Source organism: Aethina tumida, chromosome 2, assembly GCF_024364675.1.
Source record: "Aethina tumida isolate Nest 87 chromosome 2, icAetTumi1.1, whole genome shotgun sequence".
NCBI classification, from domain to species: domain Eukaryota; kingdom Metazoa; phylum Arthropoda; class Insecta; order Coleoptera; family Nitidulidae; genus Aethina; species Aethina tumida.
This window is the reverse complement of record NC_065436.1, coordinates 34,658,988-34,678,155: the sequence shown is the minus strand read 5'-3', so window position 1 is coordinate 34,678,155 and position 19,168 is coordinate 34,658,988. Positions and strand designations below refer to the sequence as shown.

General features: G+C 33.4%; 2 protein-coding genes across 2 annotated transcripts in view; one reads left to right on the top strand and one right to left on the bottom strand.

The window, feature by feature from the left end:
* The window catches only part of LOC109606118 (frequenin-1), a 53,107-nt gene extending 44,318 nt beyond the window's left edge, over positions 1 to 8,789 (top strand). The window contains exons 2-7 of the mRNA XM_020022696.2: positions 3,204 to 3,228; positions 3,940 to 3,988; positions 4,967 to 5,056; positions 5,114 to 5,192; positions 5,246 to 5,334; positions 5,823 to 8,789. Of these exons, the coding sequence (XP_019878255.1) occupies positions 3,204 to 3,228; positions 3,940 to 3,988; positions 4,967 to 5,056; positions 5,114 to 5,192; positions 5,246 to 5,334; positions 5,823 to 5,987 (497 nt within the window). The 3' untranslated portion in view covers positions 5,988 to 8,789. The remainder of the gene's footprint in view (positions 1 to 3,203; positions 3,229 to 3,939; positions 3,989 to 4,966; positions 5,057 to 5,113; positions 5,193 to 5,245; positions 5,335 to 5,822) is intronic.
* A 51-nt stretch (positions 8,790 to 8,840) lies between these two features.
* Positions 8,841 to 18,987, bottom strand: LOC109607009 (E3 ubiquitin-protein ligase CBL-B-like). The gene is made up of 8 exons (XM_020023539.2): positions 17,979 to 18,987; positions 13,960 to 14,106; positions 13,278 to 13,547; positions 13,003 to 13,225; positions 12,764 to 12,946; positions 11,354 to 11,419; positions 10,757 to 11,067; positions 8,841 to 10,701 (listed from the first exon to the last, which is right to left on the bottom strand). The coding sequence occupies exons 1-8, from the start codon at positions 18,509 to 18,511 to the stop codon at positions 10,272 to 10,274; spliced, it is 2,163 nt and encodes a 720-aa protein (XP_019879098.2). The 5' UTR covers positions 18,512 to 18,987; the 3' UTR covers positions 8,841 to 10,271.
* Between the last annotated feature and the right edge of the window lie 181 nt (positions 18,988 to 19,168).

The following is a 19,168-nucleotide window of genomic DNA, read 5'->3' as shown; positions in this document are numbered from 1 at the left end:
AATATTTTTTTACTTGTTACAAATGTTACTTAATGTTTTCCCGGATATGTTCAAATCTAATTTACTACAAGATCAATCCATTAATCATAATAAACGTAATGTTCACATGTTTTTACTTTTTTAAACAAAAAATCAATTTGGCGTGGAAAAAAGAATGGAATATTTTATACATGTCCATAAAAAATTGACAATAATTCAAATATTTCAGTATTTTGTGGCGTAACCTTTGACTTCTATCTAATATCTAATCTGCCTGTCTCTGCAATGTGTCAATAGGAATTTGTTGCCACTGGTCCTGTATGATTTCAAGAAGTTCTTGTTTACTTTTGATGTTTTATTAGAATGCGACGGTCTAACACCTCCCATAGGTGCTCAATAGCATTTAGATCGGGGGACTAAAACGGCCATTAAAGCACAGATAAGTTCTTCATTAGAAACCGCTCTTTATTAACTTTAGACGTGTGTTTAGGATTGTTGTCTTGTTAAAATATCCTACGAAGTGGCATCTCTTTCTCGGCAAATTGAATCATGGTGTTTTCCAAGATGTCCCTGTATTGAAAACGATACATTTTATCCTTCATCTGAATCAAGGGTCCAACTTTGGTTCGAGAAAAGGTCCCCAAGCTATAATGTTTTCGCCACAATGTTTAATCGTATGAATTTTGTACTTAAAATCGTATTTTTTCCCCACAAGGTCTCATAAATGTTCTACCATAATGTTCTACCACATACAAATTAAATTTACTTTCGTAACTCCAAAAGACAGTGTTCCATTTTTCCTGTGTCCATGACAAGCAGGATTTTGCAAATACCAGACGGGACTTGTTTTTCTTTGATAGCAGTGAATTGAAACTCCGTCATGCAGTTCCTCTTCAATAAGACGATTTCTCATCGTTCTACTGCTAACTTCTAGATGTCAAAATTTCCTCCGTTATTGGTCAATGTTTTGCGAGGGGGGCGAACCTTTGAGGGGGAGCCTATTTATAGTTTTGTCTATCTTCGGAGTGGTTTGTTGTGGACGTCCTGACTTTCGTCGATTTTCAACTCCACCTTGAGTGCGAAATTTACACAAAATCTTTGAAACAGCACTCTGAGTAATATTTAATGTTTGTGCCACGTCACATTGCGTTAAGCTACTTTCACAAAGTTCACCTACTCTTTTCCTAAATTGAGTGAAAAGTAAACGTGTTTGGGCATTACTACGTTGAAACCGACCGAAAATTTTAAGAATTTAAGTAAATAAAGTAATATTCTAAAAAACGTCAAAAAACGTATCCGATAAAAATAATAAACGGTATTACTAGTATATCGGATGGTAAACACAAACACAGGGGATAAAAATCCAATTTTTAAAAATATTTCATATATTTTTCCACCACTGTATTTCGAACAAATGTCTAAAATTCTTTGCATTTAATACTATTTAATTTCGCAAATTGTTTATTAATATTAAATATTTTAAATTTAAAAGTAATTTTGTAATTTTAAATTTAGAAAATTTATTTTATTTCTGTAATTGGAAATTTAATATATAAAATATTGACTAATTAATCAATTAATTGAATATAAACGTAATTAATAATAACGTTGCCCATAATTAATAGTAAACTGTATGCACTTTACAGCTAAACACTAACATTAGGTACGGATCGTATATCGAGAATTAATTTTATACACCATATAATTTACATGCAACTTAATTATCGATTCGACATTATTAATTCAAGTCAAAATAGGACTCACAACATTACCACCGTTAAGCTCCTTTGTTAAAAGCCTTCGTGTAAACTTAAAATAAATTTTTATGTTGTACATGCGTGTTCGTGAAATTCCTACGTTCCGCATATTTTCGTTGGCCAAAGCAAACGTCATTGCATCGAAATGAAACGAATAAATTCTTGGGCTTAAAACGGTTTTATTGTAAATCATTTTTTCATGCATTCTTTCGTTCAGTCTTCGTCGCCCGGCAGTTCGCACAGGCATTCGTCCTCGACGCCCATCTCCTCGCACTTTTCCATCCACGCTTTCTCCTCGTTACCGCCGCGGAACTGCATCAGTTTCTCCCAAATGTCCTGGCCGTAGCGGCCGACAAACGTGCCGGATAATATTCCTAAGGACAGGACGCACAGGTCCTGAATAATTGCCATTGTTTCGATGCGTTTTTAACTGCGAATTTTGTTATTTATTCCAAGACGTGTGACATTTGTGAAACATCGATTTCAGTTACTGTAGGCAACCATTTATTTATTCCAGACAGTTGACATAATGGGACTATTTTTCATATGAAAATATGCGTATCATCTAATAAGGAAGGGGAAATTATTATTTGAGTTGCGGAACTACATAAGTGGAAAGTTATGAACTCGAAACCTGCCCTATGACCCTCTTATCTGCCGCCCTTAACTTCGAGTGGAGATAAGAACGGAAGAGCGAATAGGAGGAAAGACAGGATGTAACAATTAATTTATAGCCGTCATTCATTTTTAACCATACACACGAAACTATAACCAACGTAATAAACACTGATTTACAAATTTCAGCTTAGATAATTATGGTGCACTGAAAACAGAAATCATATTCTTTTTTTCATTATGCTATTTATATAGAAAAAGTCTAGATTTAATAACAAAATCATATGAAATGAAAAATGTGTTTTTAGAAATTAAATTTTGTTTGAATTCGTTTCGGTCAAAAGAAAAATAACGAACAGTTACAGCTGTAGAAAGTTAAAATTTCGCGTAATTTTCAATTGTCTTGGACTTTTGAGTATTTAATAAATGTTTGTATCCTATTTTTAATTGATAGCAGCGAATCAAGATCGGATAAAAAGTAAAGAAAAACATATTCTACTTTCTGTTCAACATTGTTATGTTTAAACCGATCTTGGTCTATCAGAGCTTGAAATACATGTAATTGAACAAACTATTAAAATATAAAACTTAAGGTTTTAGAATAATTTAATGTTATAAAAATATTCACATAGCAAAATTAATTGAAATTTTGCATTAAGTAAAATGATAAACCTAACAATACTCAAAATTTGCCATTATATACGTAAACAGTTCAAATAAAAAAAATAGTGTGATTTTCTTGTTAGGCACACATGAAATATCCTAAAAATATGAAAGGGAACGTATATATTTTTGCTGTAAACTGGCGAAATAAATCTGGCTTGTTTAATTGTGTTGTTCTTTTTGTTTCAGTCACTGAAAAGGAAATTCGACAATGGTAAGTAAACCTAAACTAACTTAACGACTCCTCGCAATTATGACAAAGTGTACGGTACAGAAAAGTGCATGAATAAACTAGAAAAGTCCTCATTAAAAATGTTTCCCTTGGGATAATTGCATTGCCTTTTTACTGCAATCGATATTTCAACACGGGGATGAGCAATAAGGACAGTCAGGATCGATTATTCTTTGTCATTACTTTTGAGTCGGTTGCATGCAATGAAAAATCACTTCACTCCCAATAATGAATCAATAACTTCTATCTGTTTCATTCTTGAGAAATTGGATTTCCTCGGTAAAATGGAACGGAGTACAAAGCGCATTTTTCACCGGCACAACGATACGTTTTGATATAAACTGATTGTTGGCCAAAGTTCGAAAACAATCAATTTAAGGGTCAAAGTTTGAAGTTGTAAACTGTGTATTGTAATTTCCATTAAGCGATAGGACGATATTAATCAGCAAACAGAGTTTCGAATAATGCCTGCTCGCGGGCTATAAATCATCGTAAATGGGACAAGTAGTTCCGTGACTTACACCTACATGCAAGGTTAAAGACTACAAATGATAATGCTGTACTCATCCCTCGGGTTTTTTTTTCTACGCTTTTCGCATGCTAATAACTTTCCTTCCCAAGGGTGCATTATTAATTAGTTGAGACAACAGAACTAGTTGGACCGGAATATTTATATAATTTGTGATGTTCCAGGCACAAAGGTTTTCTGAAGGACTGTCCCAATGGTCTACTGACAGAACAGGTGGGTACATCCAATTTGCCGTAGCGCTAATACAAATATTTTATCAGTTAAGGACCTCATTCGAATTTGTAACATAAAACCACCACCGAATAACTTTATAAGGGAAAACGAATTAACGGTTTAATTATAACCGTTATCACAGGCCGTTTGCGTGCCGCGAAAATGTACAAGGACGTAAACAATCGAGGACCTTGTGAATAAGGACTAATCTAGATTCGAAGCATTTTAATGACAATGTTGCGATGATTTTTCTGTGCCATAACTGGTTATTATGATCGATTCGGGTGAAAACTAATTACTTGTAAAATGGCTAAAGGCCGAACGTTACCGAAAAATCCTTTTTGCGTTATTCGCTTAGTGAGATGAGAAATGAAAATTTCAATCTTAAAAGTTAATTGCCGTTTATAACGGCAAGAACCGACTAGAAAATTTACAACGGCATAATCTAAATAGGCTTGATACATTAGCAATTTGAAACTTCCCCCAAAAACCACATCGAACCCCAAGAATGTGTCGTCGTCGGTTCATTCATCACGGCCAGAGCCTATTCCCGTTCTAATTACGTGTACAAAGTATAAAAGTTTAGACGAGAAACCCATTTGTTTTCGTTAGCGCTTTTGTTACAACTAGTTGACGCCCGACGACCCCTCGAACATTAGCTTCTTCAACGCGTCTTGTTCTCGATAATCTCTGGCGAAAATAATGGACATTCGCAATGCGAAACGAAGAGACGGTTCGGACGACCCGAACCAACCATCGTAACTCCGCCTTTTATCGACGTCACTGCGAACATCCAATTAGAACGTCTTATTAGCGGTGGATAATCCGAAACAGGCCGAATGGAGATGTCGTGTTAGTTCGCAAACAAACGACCATAAAATATTAAGGTTGCGCAAACAACAAATTAAACAATTCATTAAAGAGGGTTCGTCCCGATTATTTCGCAACGTAATGATATGTGTTAATTTCTGTTTATAGGGCTTCATAAAAATATACAAACAGTTCTTTCCGCAAGGAGACCCTTCCAAGTTCGCCTCATTAGTCTTCAGGGTATTCGACGAAAACAATGTAAGCCAAGAATTCCCGTGCGTTTAGGCATGTGAAATAATTTACTTATTCCCACAGGACGGTTCCATAGAATTCGAGGAGTTCATTCGCGCTCTTTCTGTGACGTCTCGCGGAAACCTTGATGAGAAACTCCAATGTAAGTAACTATTTCTTTTGCAAATGTGGCGCATTCATTTTCGGTTTTTTCAGGGGCGTTCAGACTGTACGACGTCGACAACGATGGATTTATAACGAGGGATGAAATGTACAATATTGTTGACGCCATTTATCAGATGGTTGTAAGTAAAAAAATGTCGTTTCATCCGATCTCATTTCTGAAAATACTCTAGATTATTCCGCATCACATCCTTTTAGTCCTTTTTCGTTTTATTGCATTGTTTTTTCCCTCCGGTTATTGTGATGACCTGTGTTGTAAAAATTACAATTAAACCGTCATTTTCTACTCACCCAAACTTGGGCATAATTTAATCTCCAATGTTGAGGGAACTAATAACAAAAACTAAGATTAAAACAATCCTGGCAAACTTTCGAGTTGGTAATTCGTACGAATTCCGGTCCAGAGTTATTCTAAAGATACGTGACCATAATATACAAACTTTCTGTACACACATTCCACTTGTTTTAAAACTTTGTAGCTTCATTATTCATTTTATCTATTTATGACCAGACTGCAAGAATTTTATTTATTATTTCCTTGCGTTCTTGAACTTCCTTGTTTGCTCTTAACGGTGATTACACTGATATAAATCGTTTTTGAAATTTATAGGGTCAGCAACCGTCTGAAGACGAGAACACGCCCCAGAAACGGGTGGACAAAATCTTCGACCAGATGGACAAGAACCACGACGATCGGCTAACCTTGGAGGAGTTCAGGGAGGGTAGCAAAGCGGATCCCCGTATTGTTCAGGCACTGACCCTTGGGGGCGAATAGCATACGGATGGGGGTATAATGCCCGCAATATGACACCTAAGATGTGAGAGAACCGTCAACGTCGTCTGCCGTTACATCTTCTCATTGTGATGTGATGGTACATGTTTCCAGGTTTTGTTGTCCGACTGAATAAAGACCTGTTTAAGTGTTATTTCGTTTTTTCGGGGTTTTCGGGGACTCAAATTTGTTTTTGGGATGATCACGTTCAATTTTAGAGACTGCATGGAGTTTTGTTTTGTTTATGCCATACCTCCAAAACGGTCGAAAGATGGTTGACGATGGTGGTAGATATCAACGTGACTTTTAAGCTTGCATTTGATAATGGTTTTGGGAGATGAGGTTTTTGGAAATACGCAGTTTAAATTGTTTTCCTATTCTCTTGTATAAGTAAAGTAATTTTAGACAAAATTGTTATTCCTCGTACAATTTTATTCGTTAAAGTAACCATTATAACTTTAGGGGATGAAGGTGTACTTTTAAAAAATTTTCTAATGTATAAGTACAACTTTAACAATAATCTTACATTGTTACACTAATACGAAATTTATTTATTAAATAGGGGAACGTAATATTTTTATATAAATAAATTCTCTAAGGATCTAAGGGGAGAAAAAACCTAAGAACAAATTGCATTTGCATGAAATGGTAATTTTGTGTCACACAATTAAGCAATAGACATTTAAACAACGATTTTTTCAATTAGCATTTAATCCTTCTTGACCGCTTCCACGAGTTAAATGGTGAAGGGTGAAGGCAGAAATACGAATTGAAAAAATAAAACTGCATTTAAATTTCACGGAAATACAAATGAATCCTTATTTAAGTAATCGTCAAACTTTTTTAACCTTTCTTTGAAAACGTTTACAAAATATTTTCCCTAGTGTGAATTAATATTAAGACTTATCGAGTTTTAACTAATGAATATGTTAGTTTTTTGTCATGTAGCATGGATGAATAATGCCTTACATTTCATAAGTAAAAATCTCGTGCCAAATATAAAAGATCTAAGTATTCGTGATTATTTGGTATAGAAATTTAGACGTTTACATTCATGTTGATGTTCATTTTTAACACAAGGATAAAATTCACTTGAGCTGCTTTAGCTACTTTAGATTGGCTAGCTAGTTATATACCATAAATAACTACCTTTGGCCAAATTAATAAAAATAATGAACAAGAATTCCTCTCGTAAAACATAGTCTTAAAATTGATAACTTAATTTAAAATTGTAACGTTTTATAAAAGAAATTCTTGTAAATGATAGAAGACTTCGGTTGGAAAAAATGTTTTTCCATAAAAAATAATTAGGTGCGACGTAAATTACAAAACAATGAAATTTACAACGATGTCTTATCATTTATTTAAACAAGGAATGAGGGACAATCGTATTAATGCACATCTGCGTTTGTATAGTTTTTATGGTGCTAAATTTACTTGTATAGTAAATTTTCTTCTGGGAAAGATAACAAGTCAATTATATTTAAATATAAGAAAACATGCTATTTTAATAGATACCTATTTATATAACATCTAATGATAAATTTATCTTATTTACGTGGAAAATATTCTATAACGTTTATGAAGCTACATAACAGAAATTATTATTATATAACGATATACTTAGATCCTGAAATGTTTTGTAGCAATTTATATAAAAAGTTATTTTCCCCGAGATATTCATCTATATTCATCTATATATAGATAGTTTTAACTCTAATAATTAGGAACTATAAGGATTTTTTCTGAGACCTTCTATCTTACAATTAGTATGTCCGTTTAATTTCGATGATAGTTTGGCATGAGTAGTATCGAACTAGTTTTAACATATTTAAACTTACGTAGATTATCATCCATCGGCATAACTTACAAAATAAAATCGCCTTGACTAAGTTATGTCAACTTTTCAATTAGGTTCAATTTTCGATGATTTGCGATTGATCTTTTGAATTCCTTGAACACCAACCTTGTATGTGGTTTAACCAATGGCCTAATCGAAAAGTTCTAAAAGGACATTGTCACACTAGCAATAAGCATTCATGAGCTGTAATAGCTGCTGTTTTAATTGGAACGTCGAGATTTTTTTCAGGCGTCCTGGACACATTTTGTGAGAACAGTTATATAAAAGTAGAGTAGGATTTCCAAAATATCACCAAATAAGCGGTTTGAGAAAAAATTCCACGAGCGCTTACTTTCTTCTTTGTTGCATTTTAAGGAGCACGAAATATAACCGACCATTTAATAACAGACCCCGGGGACTTTTGTGGTCGAAGACCCAAAAATCAAATTACGACCGAAGGCACAAAAGTTGTAAAAACATTAAAAGTAATCGTTGGGATTGTAAAAAAAGGAGAATAAAGCTTTGAGTTAATGACTGGTCGTGTGTTTTTCGCGACTTCCTTTTATGGTATTGCGCAGAATTTTGTTAACAGTGTCTATTCATCTTCGATCCTCAAAAAAATGAAAATAAAATGTTACTGAGGGGGTCTACTTATATATCCATATATTTTTATATCAGTGTGTCAATAAAAACTTGAATATTTTGAATGAACCGAGGGACATTCCGATGAATAGTCACTGGCAAGTTTGTTACCAACCTTCTGTGATAATTACAATCATTATATCGCAATAATGAATAAGCTGTGTCTTGTATTTGCTGTAGGTTGTTCTCGTTGTTGTTATTTAATTTTTATGCGGTATTTTGGATACTGATAGTTTTAAAAAACGATGCAAATGACATCATTAGTGTGTTTTATATCATCTAACATAATATGACTGTACAAAATAAATAGCATGTAAATAGAATATGTGTTTTATTCTTTATTTCCACTAGGGTGACAAATAAAACAGTGTAACTATATGAAAAATTCTTTATTTTGTAATATTTTACAGATGACCGACATCCTAGAAAAAATAACCCTGACAGCTTATACTGGTTTCGTACAATTCTGAAACTAAATATGACACCTTAATATGTACAACTTATTATTTATTATATTATTTGATTAGGCTATTATGATTTTAATTGTAGGTAACCAAATTTCAGACTTCTTTTTAAAAAGTAATTTCCCGTAGTGGCAAAATTTTGTACGACGGATCTGTACTTAGTAATTATTGTTTAAAAACGATTAATGTGAAATAAATAAATAAATATTGCATATACATCTTAGAAAATAAGTCAAAGAGACGTAATTTTAAGTTTCGTAAATACTGATACAAAATATAATCACTGTTTAGGTTGTTATCACAGAAAATATCGATACCAATTCAGCAGAGTAAAAATTCTTAAACAAATGATTATTATACTTAAACTGCAACGCCTTGCCATACATATTTTTGTGCGATATAGACAGACCACTATTTTACAATAGTTGTTTTATAAATAATGTAAAAATTATAGCAGTAAGGTATTGTTTTATTCCTTTCATTTACAATTGGAATGTTCCTAAATATTATATTATTAACAGGTAGGTATAATTGTGATTGTTACTCGTAAAATAAATCATTTGGCACTAAGATTAATACAAATATAATGCTGAATTATTATCAGTATTTTAGGTTGAAACTTTGGCTTAATTGGCATACTCTTGGAAAACATTGTTGAGATAAAACCTGCAAAAATATACCTTACAACACATTTACACAATCTCTACATCTGTATTTAATAGTTAAGGAATTTTGATTATCCCTGTTATCCAGAACTTTAAAACCAACGAACGTGTATATTCAAATATTTTAAGATACGAATAAAAATACAATTTTAACAGTATTATGAATAGTCTTAAAACATTTATGATATTTAATAATAACGTTGTCAGAAGATTTTAAAATGCCATCAAAATACTTTCTAGAAAAACTTTGTTATATATATACTAAAGATTACAAATCTCCCACATTCATACTTTAATATAATAAAATATATTCACCATGTGTGCTCATAGTACAGTTCGAATTATCAAAATACATCCAATAACAAGATTATTTAATATATACGCAATAAATACACATAATGTTATTGCATTTGAGAAAAGTGTGGTAAAATTCGTTATTGAAGGTATTTTTAAAAAAGTAGTTAAGGTATAAATTTTTGAACATCAAAACTATCCAGTGCTCCAGTCTACAAACTACCAGTTTGTAATAATTCGAAGTTATTCATGTAGTTTGTAGACACAGTCACTATTTCAAACAGTACATATTTCCATATCTCTGACTAATAATATCTCTCTCCAAGCCTAAACAAGTGTATTAAAAATAATTTAAATCTCTCTACAAATACAGGTTCCTCTGCTATCCTAACTTAGTACCGAATTCATGGAGAATATCACAAGCCATATCGATGTTATTCCGCGTAATACCCAACGCTTTTATTACTGAGTCTTTGGAATAACCTTCGCCCACCAGCTTTTTAATATAATCCATGTTTAGGTTCTCATACGAAACGGTCGCCTCCTTCTCCAATGGATTCGGCCTCTTCCTACTCTTGCCTGGCACCTCCAAGTCGATGTTGACGTAAGAAGAACTGTTCCCGATGTGACTAGTTTGTTGCAGTGCCAAATTCGTCTGGCTTATGTTCGGCGTCGTGTTTGACTTGACGGGCGGAATGTTTTGCGGCACGCTGCGATGTGTGGGACAGCTCAAGTGACGCGTTTGCGTCTTGTTTGTCTCGATCACGTTGTCGCAATCGGATATCACGACGCCGTAAATCGTTTCCGGTGGACTAAAACCAAAACAACTGAATAACCATTTTATTAATTAAATGAGCTGTTGCCTACCTGAATTCTGGCGTATTCGTGGTGGTATGGTTGCTGGTGGTGGTGGTGTGCATGTCGAGCATGGAACTGCTCTTGGCTATGGAAGGAACCTCGACGTGAGGGGCGGTCAGATTGGTGACGCTCAAAGCCTCGGTGAGGCCCGGCGGGTGAATTCCGTTGCGCGACGTCGTCGGCAAGTGTTCGTGAGTGGGGCTGCTTTTTCTAGGCGGCAGAGGGGGTGGCACGACGCTTGGCACCACGATGGTACCAGGCGGGTTGCGTCTTATGCTGCGCGGACTGCTTCTTGGCGAAATCATCGGACTCGCCGAAGCCTAATAAAGAAACAGGAAAAAATATCAAAGATCATATTAATATAGTAATCTTTTACAATTATAAATATAGCCATTACTATTTATTTAATGAACTGTTAAAGTACTATTAAAATACTACTGTTTCTTTTATACCATATTTTAAAAACAGAGGTCTTTAAAATTTTTTAAATCAAATCTTTTAATTTTGGAATAATTATATTTATTATATACAAATTTATATTATTTTCACTGTTCAGTAATTGAGTAGTAAGTACATAGTTGCTATTTCGTTAACATTAAAACTTACAGATATTTCTCGTTCTGCAGATTGAGCAAGTGCATGAAGACTAGATGCAGTCGCACACCAAGATTCCTGTAAATAAGTTTAAGCATTTAAAACCTACAAAAATTTTAATAATTAAATTATAGTAATAATCATTAGCACACAAATGACATTAAAATGAATGAATTGTAATTTTTGTTAGCATGTCTTTGGTACAAAACTTACCTGCATATTAAATGATTTTAATGTTTTTTCATGTTTTATTATTAATGAATCATGCAAAAAGCAAGCGTATACTTACCTATTTGCGGCAAATTTAGTAAAGAGCAAGCGAACACAAAACAAATATAATCTAAAGATAAGGAACTAAGAAGAAAATAAAAATAAAACAGCACATTCATTTACAAAATAAATAATTCTATTTAATGCTATATAATATTACATAGTACAGTCTAAAAACATTGTTTACATAATAAAATGTCACCAATATGTTTAAGTTAAGGATCCCGTTTGATGGGTTTTTAATACTCCAATGGTATTAAACAAAAACTCAAAAGAAATACGAAAACAATATATAAAAAATTTATTTTGTTACTTAAAATAGTTTATTGTAAACCATATGATTAGTAGAAATTAAATCACATATGAAAAACGATGGGTCGGACGTAAAGATCACATACATTTAACTAAAACTCCTTTCACCTTTTGTAAGAAGGCAACAATAGACTTTATTGTATGAAGGAATATGTGAACCTAAATTTAATATTCACAAACATGCATTTTCTATTATGTAAATTTCGGTGAATCTGAATAAATACAATATCTAAACCAAATATATTGCATTTTATTGTTCCATATAAAAATAGAAGTTAGTAAAAAAATCAATTCTCTACAATAATATATCACATATACTTTCATCGTGAACGCAAGATAAAATTAGAAGCTGTACAATTAAATCAAGCCAAAAAATAAAATCAAGTTATTAAATCGCATGTTGCAGCCCTAATGATGTGCATCTTCGATCTATACTTAAAGCTTAATATAATGCGAAATTTAACGGTGAAGATCAAAGACACAATTTCATTTTGCAGGTACAGTTTTATTCACAATTTACTGCCGCAGCGTTTTGGTAATTGAGTAAGTACTCTCGTTTGTTTATGGCCTCTTTTACCGCGATCGTGTGTGATGTTCATTGTTAGAAACCTGATTAAACATAAATCAACAATTTAATAAGTAGCAGGCATGGAAAAGTGCGCAAACGATTCGACCAAGTAAAAAATAAGCACAGCCTAGTGTTCGGGGGAGGAAATGAAATGGGACAGACATAGAGAGGCGTGTGTATTGTGTTTGTGTGTGTATGTGCAAGGCTCCATTCACTTTCTGTAATCATTCAGTGGGCACATTCTCAGCACGCTATGAATCGTTTATGGCTACCTCGAGTTCTAGGTCTTCGTCGTCAATCGTTTGAGCGTTCGGCGAACTAGCCGACGACCCTTTGCCCACCGCGCTCCTGTTTTGCGTCTTCTTCGGATCGAAAGGATCGACGACGATCTGTTCGGTGCCCTTTATCTCCGCCCGGCAGAACGGGCAACCCTGACTGCCCTGGCCGTCCGAACCCTACAATAAAAATTCAAGTTAAGGCGTTTTGTGCGTTGAGAATCGGGGAATCTTACGGCTTGCCAGGCGGTAAGGCAGGGCGTGCACAACAGGTGGCCACACGGCTCGATCCTCACGTCCTTGTCGTTCTCCGCGCATATCTTGCACAGCTGGAATGTACTGCCCATCTCGCAGTACAGCTCATACTGTTCCTGCGTGACTGCTATGTGGTCCTCCTGACTAGGCTGCACCGCCCACGACAGATCCGGATTCACCTGCCTTCCATCTGGGTACAAATAACTGAAACCACGCATTTAGTATCTATAATAGGACGATCGAATCGGTCACTCACAATCCCTCCCGAAAACCGTCCAGCAGCGCCTGTATGAGGCTCTTGTTCTGCGGTATCGTCTGCAGGATGTCGCCCTCGGGCGTCACGTAACCGATCGCCCACTGGCCCAGGCGGGTGCAGCTCAATCGGAACACGTAGCTGCCCGCCTTGCTGATGTAACGTTGCAGACGCGCCTTCACTTCGTCGTAGGTCAGGAAGGCCACGTAGCCGGGATGGGTGACCGCGAGGATCTGCCAGTTGCGAAGCAGCGTCGCCCACGGCTGAAATAACCTGCGACAAAATCAATATGAGAAAACGAATACGATTAATTCGGTCGTACCGTTGAAAACTTCACAGTTTGTTTTAGTACATGTAATACTATAACAAAAGGACTGAGTGTACGTTATTCATCCATAATTAAATAGGTACGGTGCATTCGAAGAATTAAATGAATATTAATAAACATCCAACAGGATATTTATGAAACGTGCATAGAATCACTTGTGATGTTTATAAGATTATTTGGAGAATTGTGTGTGTTAAAACTTCGATCAAACGTTATATAACTTTAATATTTTTTACTATAGTTTTTTTATACATATTTTCCTGTTTTGTCACTGGCGAGACAATTATATATTCAGATTTATTTTTCAACCTTTATCGATAAATACTTTCTGTTGACACAACTTTGTTATCAACTCACCTAGTAAAAACGTCGAATTCAAAGTTTGATATGTAATCATTGCATGTAAGGTCTATTGTGGATTTCAGAGCCATCGCCTCCAATCCCGAACTGATTTGGTGTACATTGTTCAGTTCCTGACGAAAAATTTTCCACGGGACCAATGTGCTGCAAACAAAACAACAATTCAAACATATTAGATTTATCTAATCTTTGAGTTTGTATGTAATAAACAACTACATCGGAAATAAAATTTACAATAAATGCTTGTCAAAATAAAAAATGATAATTAAAATCATTAAATCCGTGTAATGGTTTTGATAAAACCAAAACTTCAAACACTTATCGAATGGAGCACATCCGGGATGTTTGTTCCTCATTTCAAGTGATAACGTTACAAACCAGATTTCAATAGTTTTAGTGATTTTATTTACCGTTTTATTAGTATCATGATTTTATTATTTATTTATACATTGCCAATTGACGACGTACAAGTTTGGACTTTACAAAACAGTCTATTGATCTATAAATATTAATTTTTCAAAAAATATTCTTGTACATCTCGTATTATTTTTCAATTTCCTTATTGTCGAATTGATCCACTAAAAACACAATTAAAATTTTATAAATTAATTTTTATTCAGATTCTCATTACTGTGAAAGTTTATAGAACCAAAATCATTAATATGAAAATAAATTGCATAATTTACACTAAAGTAAAAACCACAATTTTAGTTGTGATTTTATTTATTTCAGATACAACTATATAAATATTATGACATTATTTAACCTATAAATTTTAAACGGAATTCACAATTGTTTATAGTTTATTGGTCCATTAATAATCCGAGTATAACTATAAACAATTGTTAGAAATTTCTTGTACATATTATTCTTCGAATTCCTTATTGTCGAATTGATCCACTAAAACACAATTACAAATTTTAAAATATAATTTAATATTAATTATATTAATATTATGACATCATTATTTATTCTTTGTTAATAATCTATTAATTTTTAACTGCCTTCGTAATTGCAGTTTATTGTTCTATTAAGAACCAGGTTGTTAACAATTGTTTAAAATTAATTTTTTCTGTTTTTTTTTTCAATTTTACAAAAATATTCTTATACATATCGTACTATTTTTCAAATTTGTTATTGCTTAACAGATGCAAATAAAGCAACATTTAAGAAATTGAACAACAATTTAAAATTAAATTTTTTATATTAACTTTATTGATATCAAAAATCAACTTTATATAGGGTGATTTCAATAACTAATTCATTAGAAGTTTATAGAGAACGGAAAAAAGTATTGATTTGAAATTTTTATGGTAATTATAAGTTGAACTTCTTTTTTAATTTAGTTTTAGTTAATTTGAACAAAATTTGTTATTTGTAATGAAACATAATGTATATTTTCGATTTATAAATTCTACATGAAATTGCAACTAAAATAGCTATACCATGTTCTATATATAAACCCAATAGTTTTTAAGTTATTAATCATGTTCCAAAAATTTTTACAAATTGAGGGTCTAACCAAAATGTTTGTGGAGTCACCAATTTAGAGCTGAAAAGTACATTTTTGGCAAACACGTTAATAAAAAACACCATCCTATTAGACATTAGTTAATTTTATACATCTTAGAACGTCATTTTCACTAAAATATGATGTATGTTTTGGCATAATTAAACTGAATGTTAAAAAACTTTATATTTTTGGCAATATTACATCACATTTTTGGTAATATCTCGGTTAATATTCATTTTATGTAGAGAGAATTCTAGGATAGTCCTTCTTTTACGTGTATGCCAAAAATGAAATTTCCAGCATTTAAATTGGGGGCTCTACAGACATTTTAGTTAGAGCATCAATCTGTCAAAAATTTTTGTAAAAAGTTACTAATTTAAAAAACAATTAGGTTTAGGTATAGGATAAGGTAAAGCAATTTCTAGCAGAATTTAAAATTTCAAAAATATTCAGGGTGTTTCATTGAAATTCAGAAAGGTGGAATCACTTCCGGTTTATGGATAAGTAAATCATCTTGTATAATACATTTATAGATTTATAATGAAAATGAACATGATATTTGGAAATTTTGTCATATATTTAGATTTTAAATATATTTTTCTGTATGCTTTTGTTATTAATATTATTTTCTGTTTTCTTTGTTTCCAACAGTGATATCTGAAAAGTTAACAATACTCTAAACATTTTTCCGTTTGACCAATCCCATTTGCGCAAAAGAACACGTGCGAAGGTATGCGAAACCGATAACGAAGTTATCAGTCAACACGCGCTCAAAATACGACATTGAAACCGATATTTTTAGATTAATGCACTAATTAACGAACTTATAATTAGCCCTTCCTGTGGATGTTTTCCCGATACGAATCGAAAACAGTGTTTGCGTCTGATCAGACCAACCCGTCGGTAAAAAAGGCGAATCGATTCCGTACAAAAACACGTCCGAACCGAAAAACCACGCTTATTTTAGCGCTCGACACATCGAATGCACAGGTGCGACACGGTTTCGTGTCTGTGTTCACCCCAAAAACGCGGCCCCGACGAGAAGAAAATTAAAAGTTGGCGCCCGTATGAATCGCACGCAGCGCGTGGGCTCATGAATGGAAGAGAGTATCGATCACGTGTTTCGGGAGACGTGAATTCGTAAAATCGCCATTCATTCGATTCTGTAACGCCGGTGTCGAAGGAAATTCGACTGTTGCGGGTCCCTTACAATAGCATTTAATACGCAGAGTTGTCCATGTCGGCTGCATGTTTCCGATATGTAATGGAGAACTACAATTCAATTGTTTAGAGTCTGGCGTTACATTGCACACATTCTGTTTGATTACGAAGCATATTTATTTTATTTTGTGTTCGTGTGTTCGCCACAACATTTTTGTTTATGTTAGATTACAGTCTACGTATTTGTTCAGCTCGGTGAACAGGATAAAATTATAAAAAACCCGTTGACGTTTAAATTCTATACAGATTGGGATATTTGTTTGTTTTCCTTTCATAAACATATCTTATTGAAATAAAAATATTTCTTGATATGAATTGGAAAACTCATATCAGGAAACTAAATGAATTTTATCTTATCATTTCCAAGAGTTTCCTGCCTTGTTCTAAATTTAAACAGTGGCTAACACATTAATTATTTCGCACAACAAAATGCTGAACATATTTTAGTGTTCTATTTACTATAACGAAAAAAATCTACTGTATGTACAATAAAAATTGTATGAATTAAAAAAAAAAACAAGTCCCATTCAGTACTGGAAAACTTAATTGCCTTCATTAATATGACCTCAAGTTTTATTAAACTGTTCACGATTCGAAATATTTTCAGCAAAGTGTAACGTTAACTTCAAAAGTATTTTAAAAACGTGCGGGACGAATGTTACGAAAACGTGTAGGAAGAACGTATTAAACAATTACACTGCTTTGTTTAGTTTAAATGGAAGTTGCTCGCCGGATTTTGTGACACGCCACAAAATACACTAATCACCCAATTAATTTTTGCATGTTTACGTATCATACGGTACAGTTGTATATCTTATTGGACTCAATAATAATCATTCTTATGAAATATTTACAGTTATTGTAATCATTGTTTCAATCTGATGATTAATTATAGCTGTTTCAGAAGCTTTAATGATGCAACTAAATATCCATTTAGAAAATTCTTATAGATATGAAATTTACATAATTAATTAAGTAATTTCCTTTACACAGCTAAAATTGGGCATTGATTAGAAACATGAAATGCACTTATGTTTTATTCAATGATTGAAAGTATAATTAATTCAATTCACATAATTCTTTTAAGGACAAATAAAACTAAAAAGTCTGCTCCCACACCACAACAAAAATGGAAATTGATTGCATAAGTTTAATTATGAAATGATAATGACTTTTGAAAGCTGATACAAATTAATTAGTTAAAATTAAAAATGAACAAACATGATAATGTATTTGCAACAGAGTATACTAACAATAATATGAGATAAATATTGAATATTACCTGTTTCCAAAGTTGTTCTTCCAAAATTCAGCTGCATCTGACTTGGTGATACGGAACTGGTCCCCAGCAAAAACCCCATTTGGAAACAGTGCCTTCAATTCACTTAACATATGACTAAACACTAAACTAAGTTTCGTCAGGTTCCTCCTGTAATGTGAGTTCTCATCGAACATCTTTTCCTTGCCTTCCTTGAACAACTTTATGGCCTGCTTGCACTTACGCATCAGATTAATAATGAATATGTTAAAATGTTCAATACTGTGTAATGCCGACATGTTGTCCTCGTATTTAGAATAAATAAGCCTCAGTCTCTGGTACGTGTCAGGTAATATATCTAATATGAATGGGGGCGAGTTTTTCAGGTTCATTTTCTGGTGCTGGCACAATTTCACCACTTTGTCCATCAGCTTCCATGTCTTGTCCAGGGTCCGTTTGTCAGTCGCGTATTTCGGATGCGTTGAAATCGCGTCTTGTATTTTATTAAAGATCGTAATGAAATTTTTGTGTTGCGTTGGACGATTCCGACCTGCCATGTTGATGTGCGTGTGATACGCCGTTTAATTGAAACGTGTACGTTACGACGTTAGGGTGACGCGAGGCGAATGCACATTTTCACGGGGCACATTCAGAGGGCGGTTAAATAATATTGTGCGGAATAAACAACTATACACGGACGTGCTGCATAAACGGTTGTCATTTTAGTAAGCACTGAAGTTGGCGAGGACGCGCGCACGATCCACACATCCGGATTCAGCTTCTTCCTCTGTATTTACTTTATTTATTTACTTATTCTTACATGTAATAATTTGAACAATTACTACTTGTTAAGAAACAAAGCTTTATTGCCCTTGATGTTCTTTTGTTGCAACTGATTATGCAATTGTTTGTTTATTTATTTAAATTTTTACACAGATTAAACATTATCAGAATGAACTCTTCGGTTCTCATTGAAGTGCGCGCACCTAATTGCGCACCTTTATTACTTTGGAAACTAAAGGTGAATCTACATATACATAGTGAAATATGAGGGTTTCTATCACAGATAACAAGGTGACTCTAGTTTCTGTTTCGTTCAATAATATAACATATTTAAAGTTGGATTAAAATTCTCATTAATTTTTTCAACATTAGGATCAATTTATATTAAGGATTTCCATTAACTATTGAATCATAGTTAAATACTATAATTA

Bases quoted from the DNA above. Each gene is read 5' to 3' on its own strand.
- LOC109607009 (XM_020023539.2), bottom strand. From the start codon at position 18,511: ATGGCAGGTCGGAATCGTCCAACGCAACACAAAAATTTCATTACGATC. The intron at 13,548-13,959 runs GTGAGTTGATAA...ATTTTGTCGCAG, and splicing joins GAATTCGACGTTTTTACTAG to GTTATTTCAGCCGTGGGCGA. The intron at 12,947-13,002 runs GTAAGATTCCCC...TTTTTATTGTAG, and splicing joins GCCTTACCGCCTGGCAAGCC to GGTTCGGACGGCCAGGGCAG.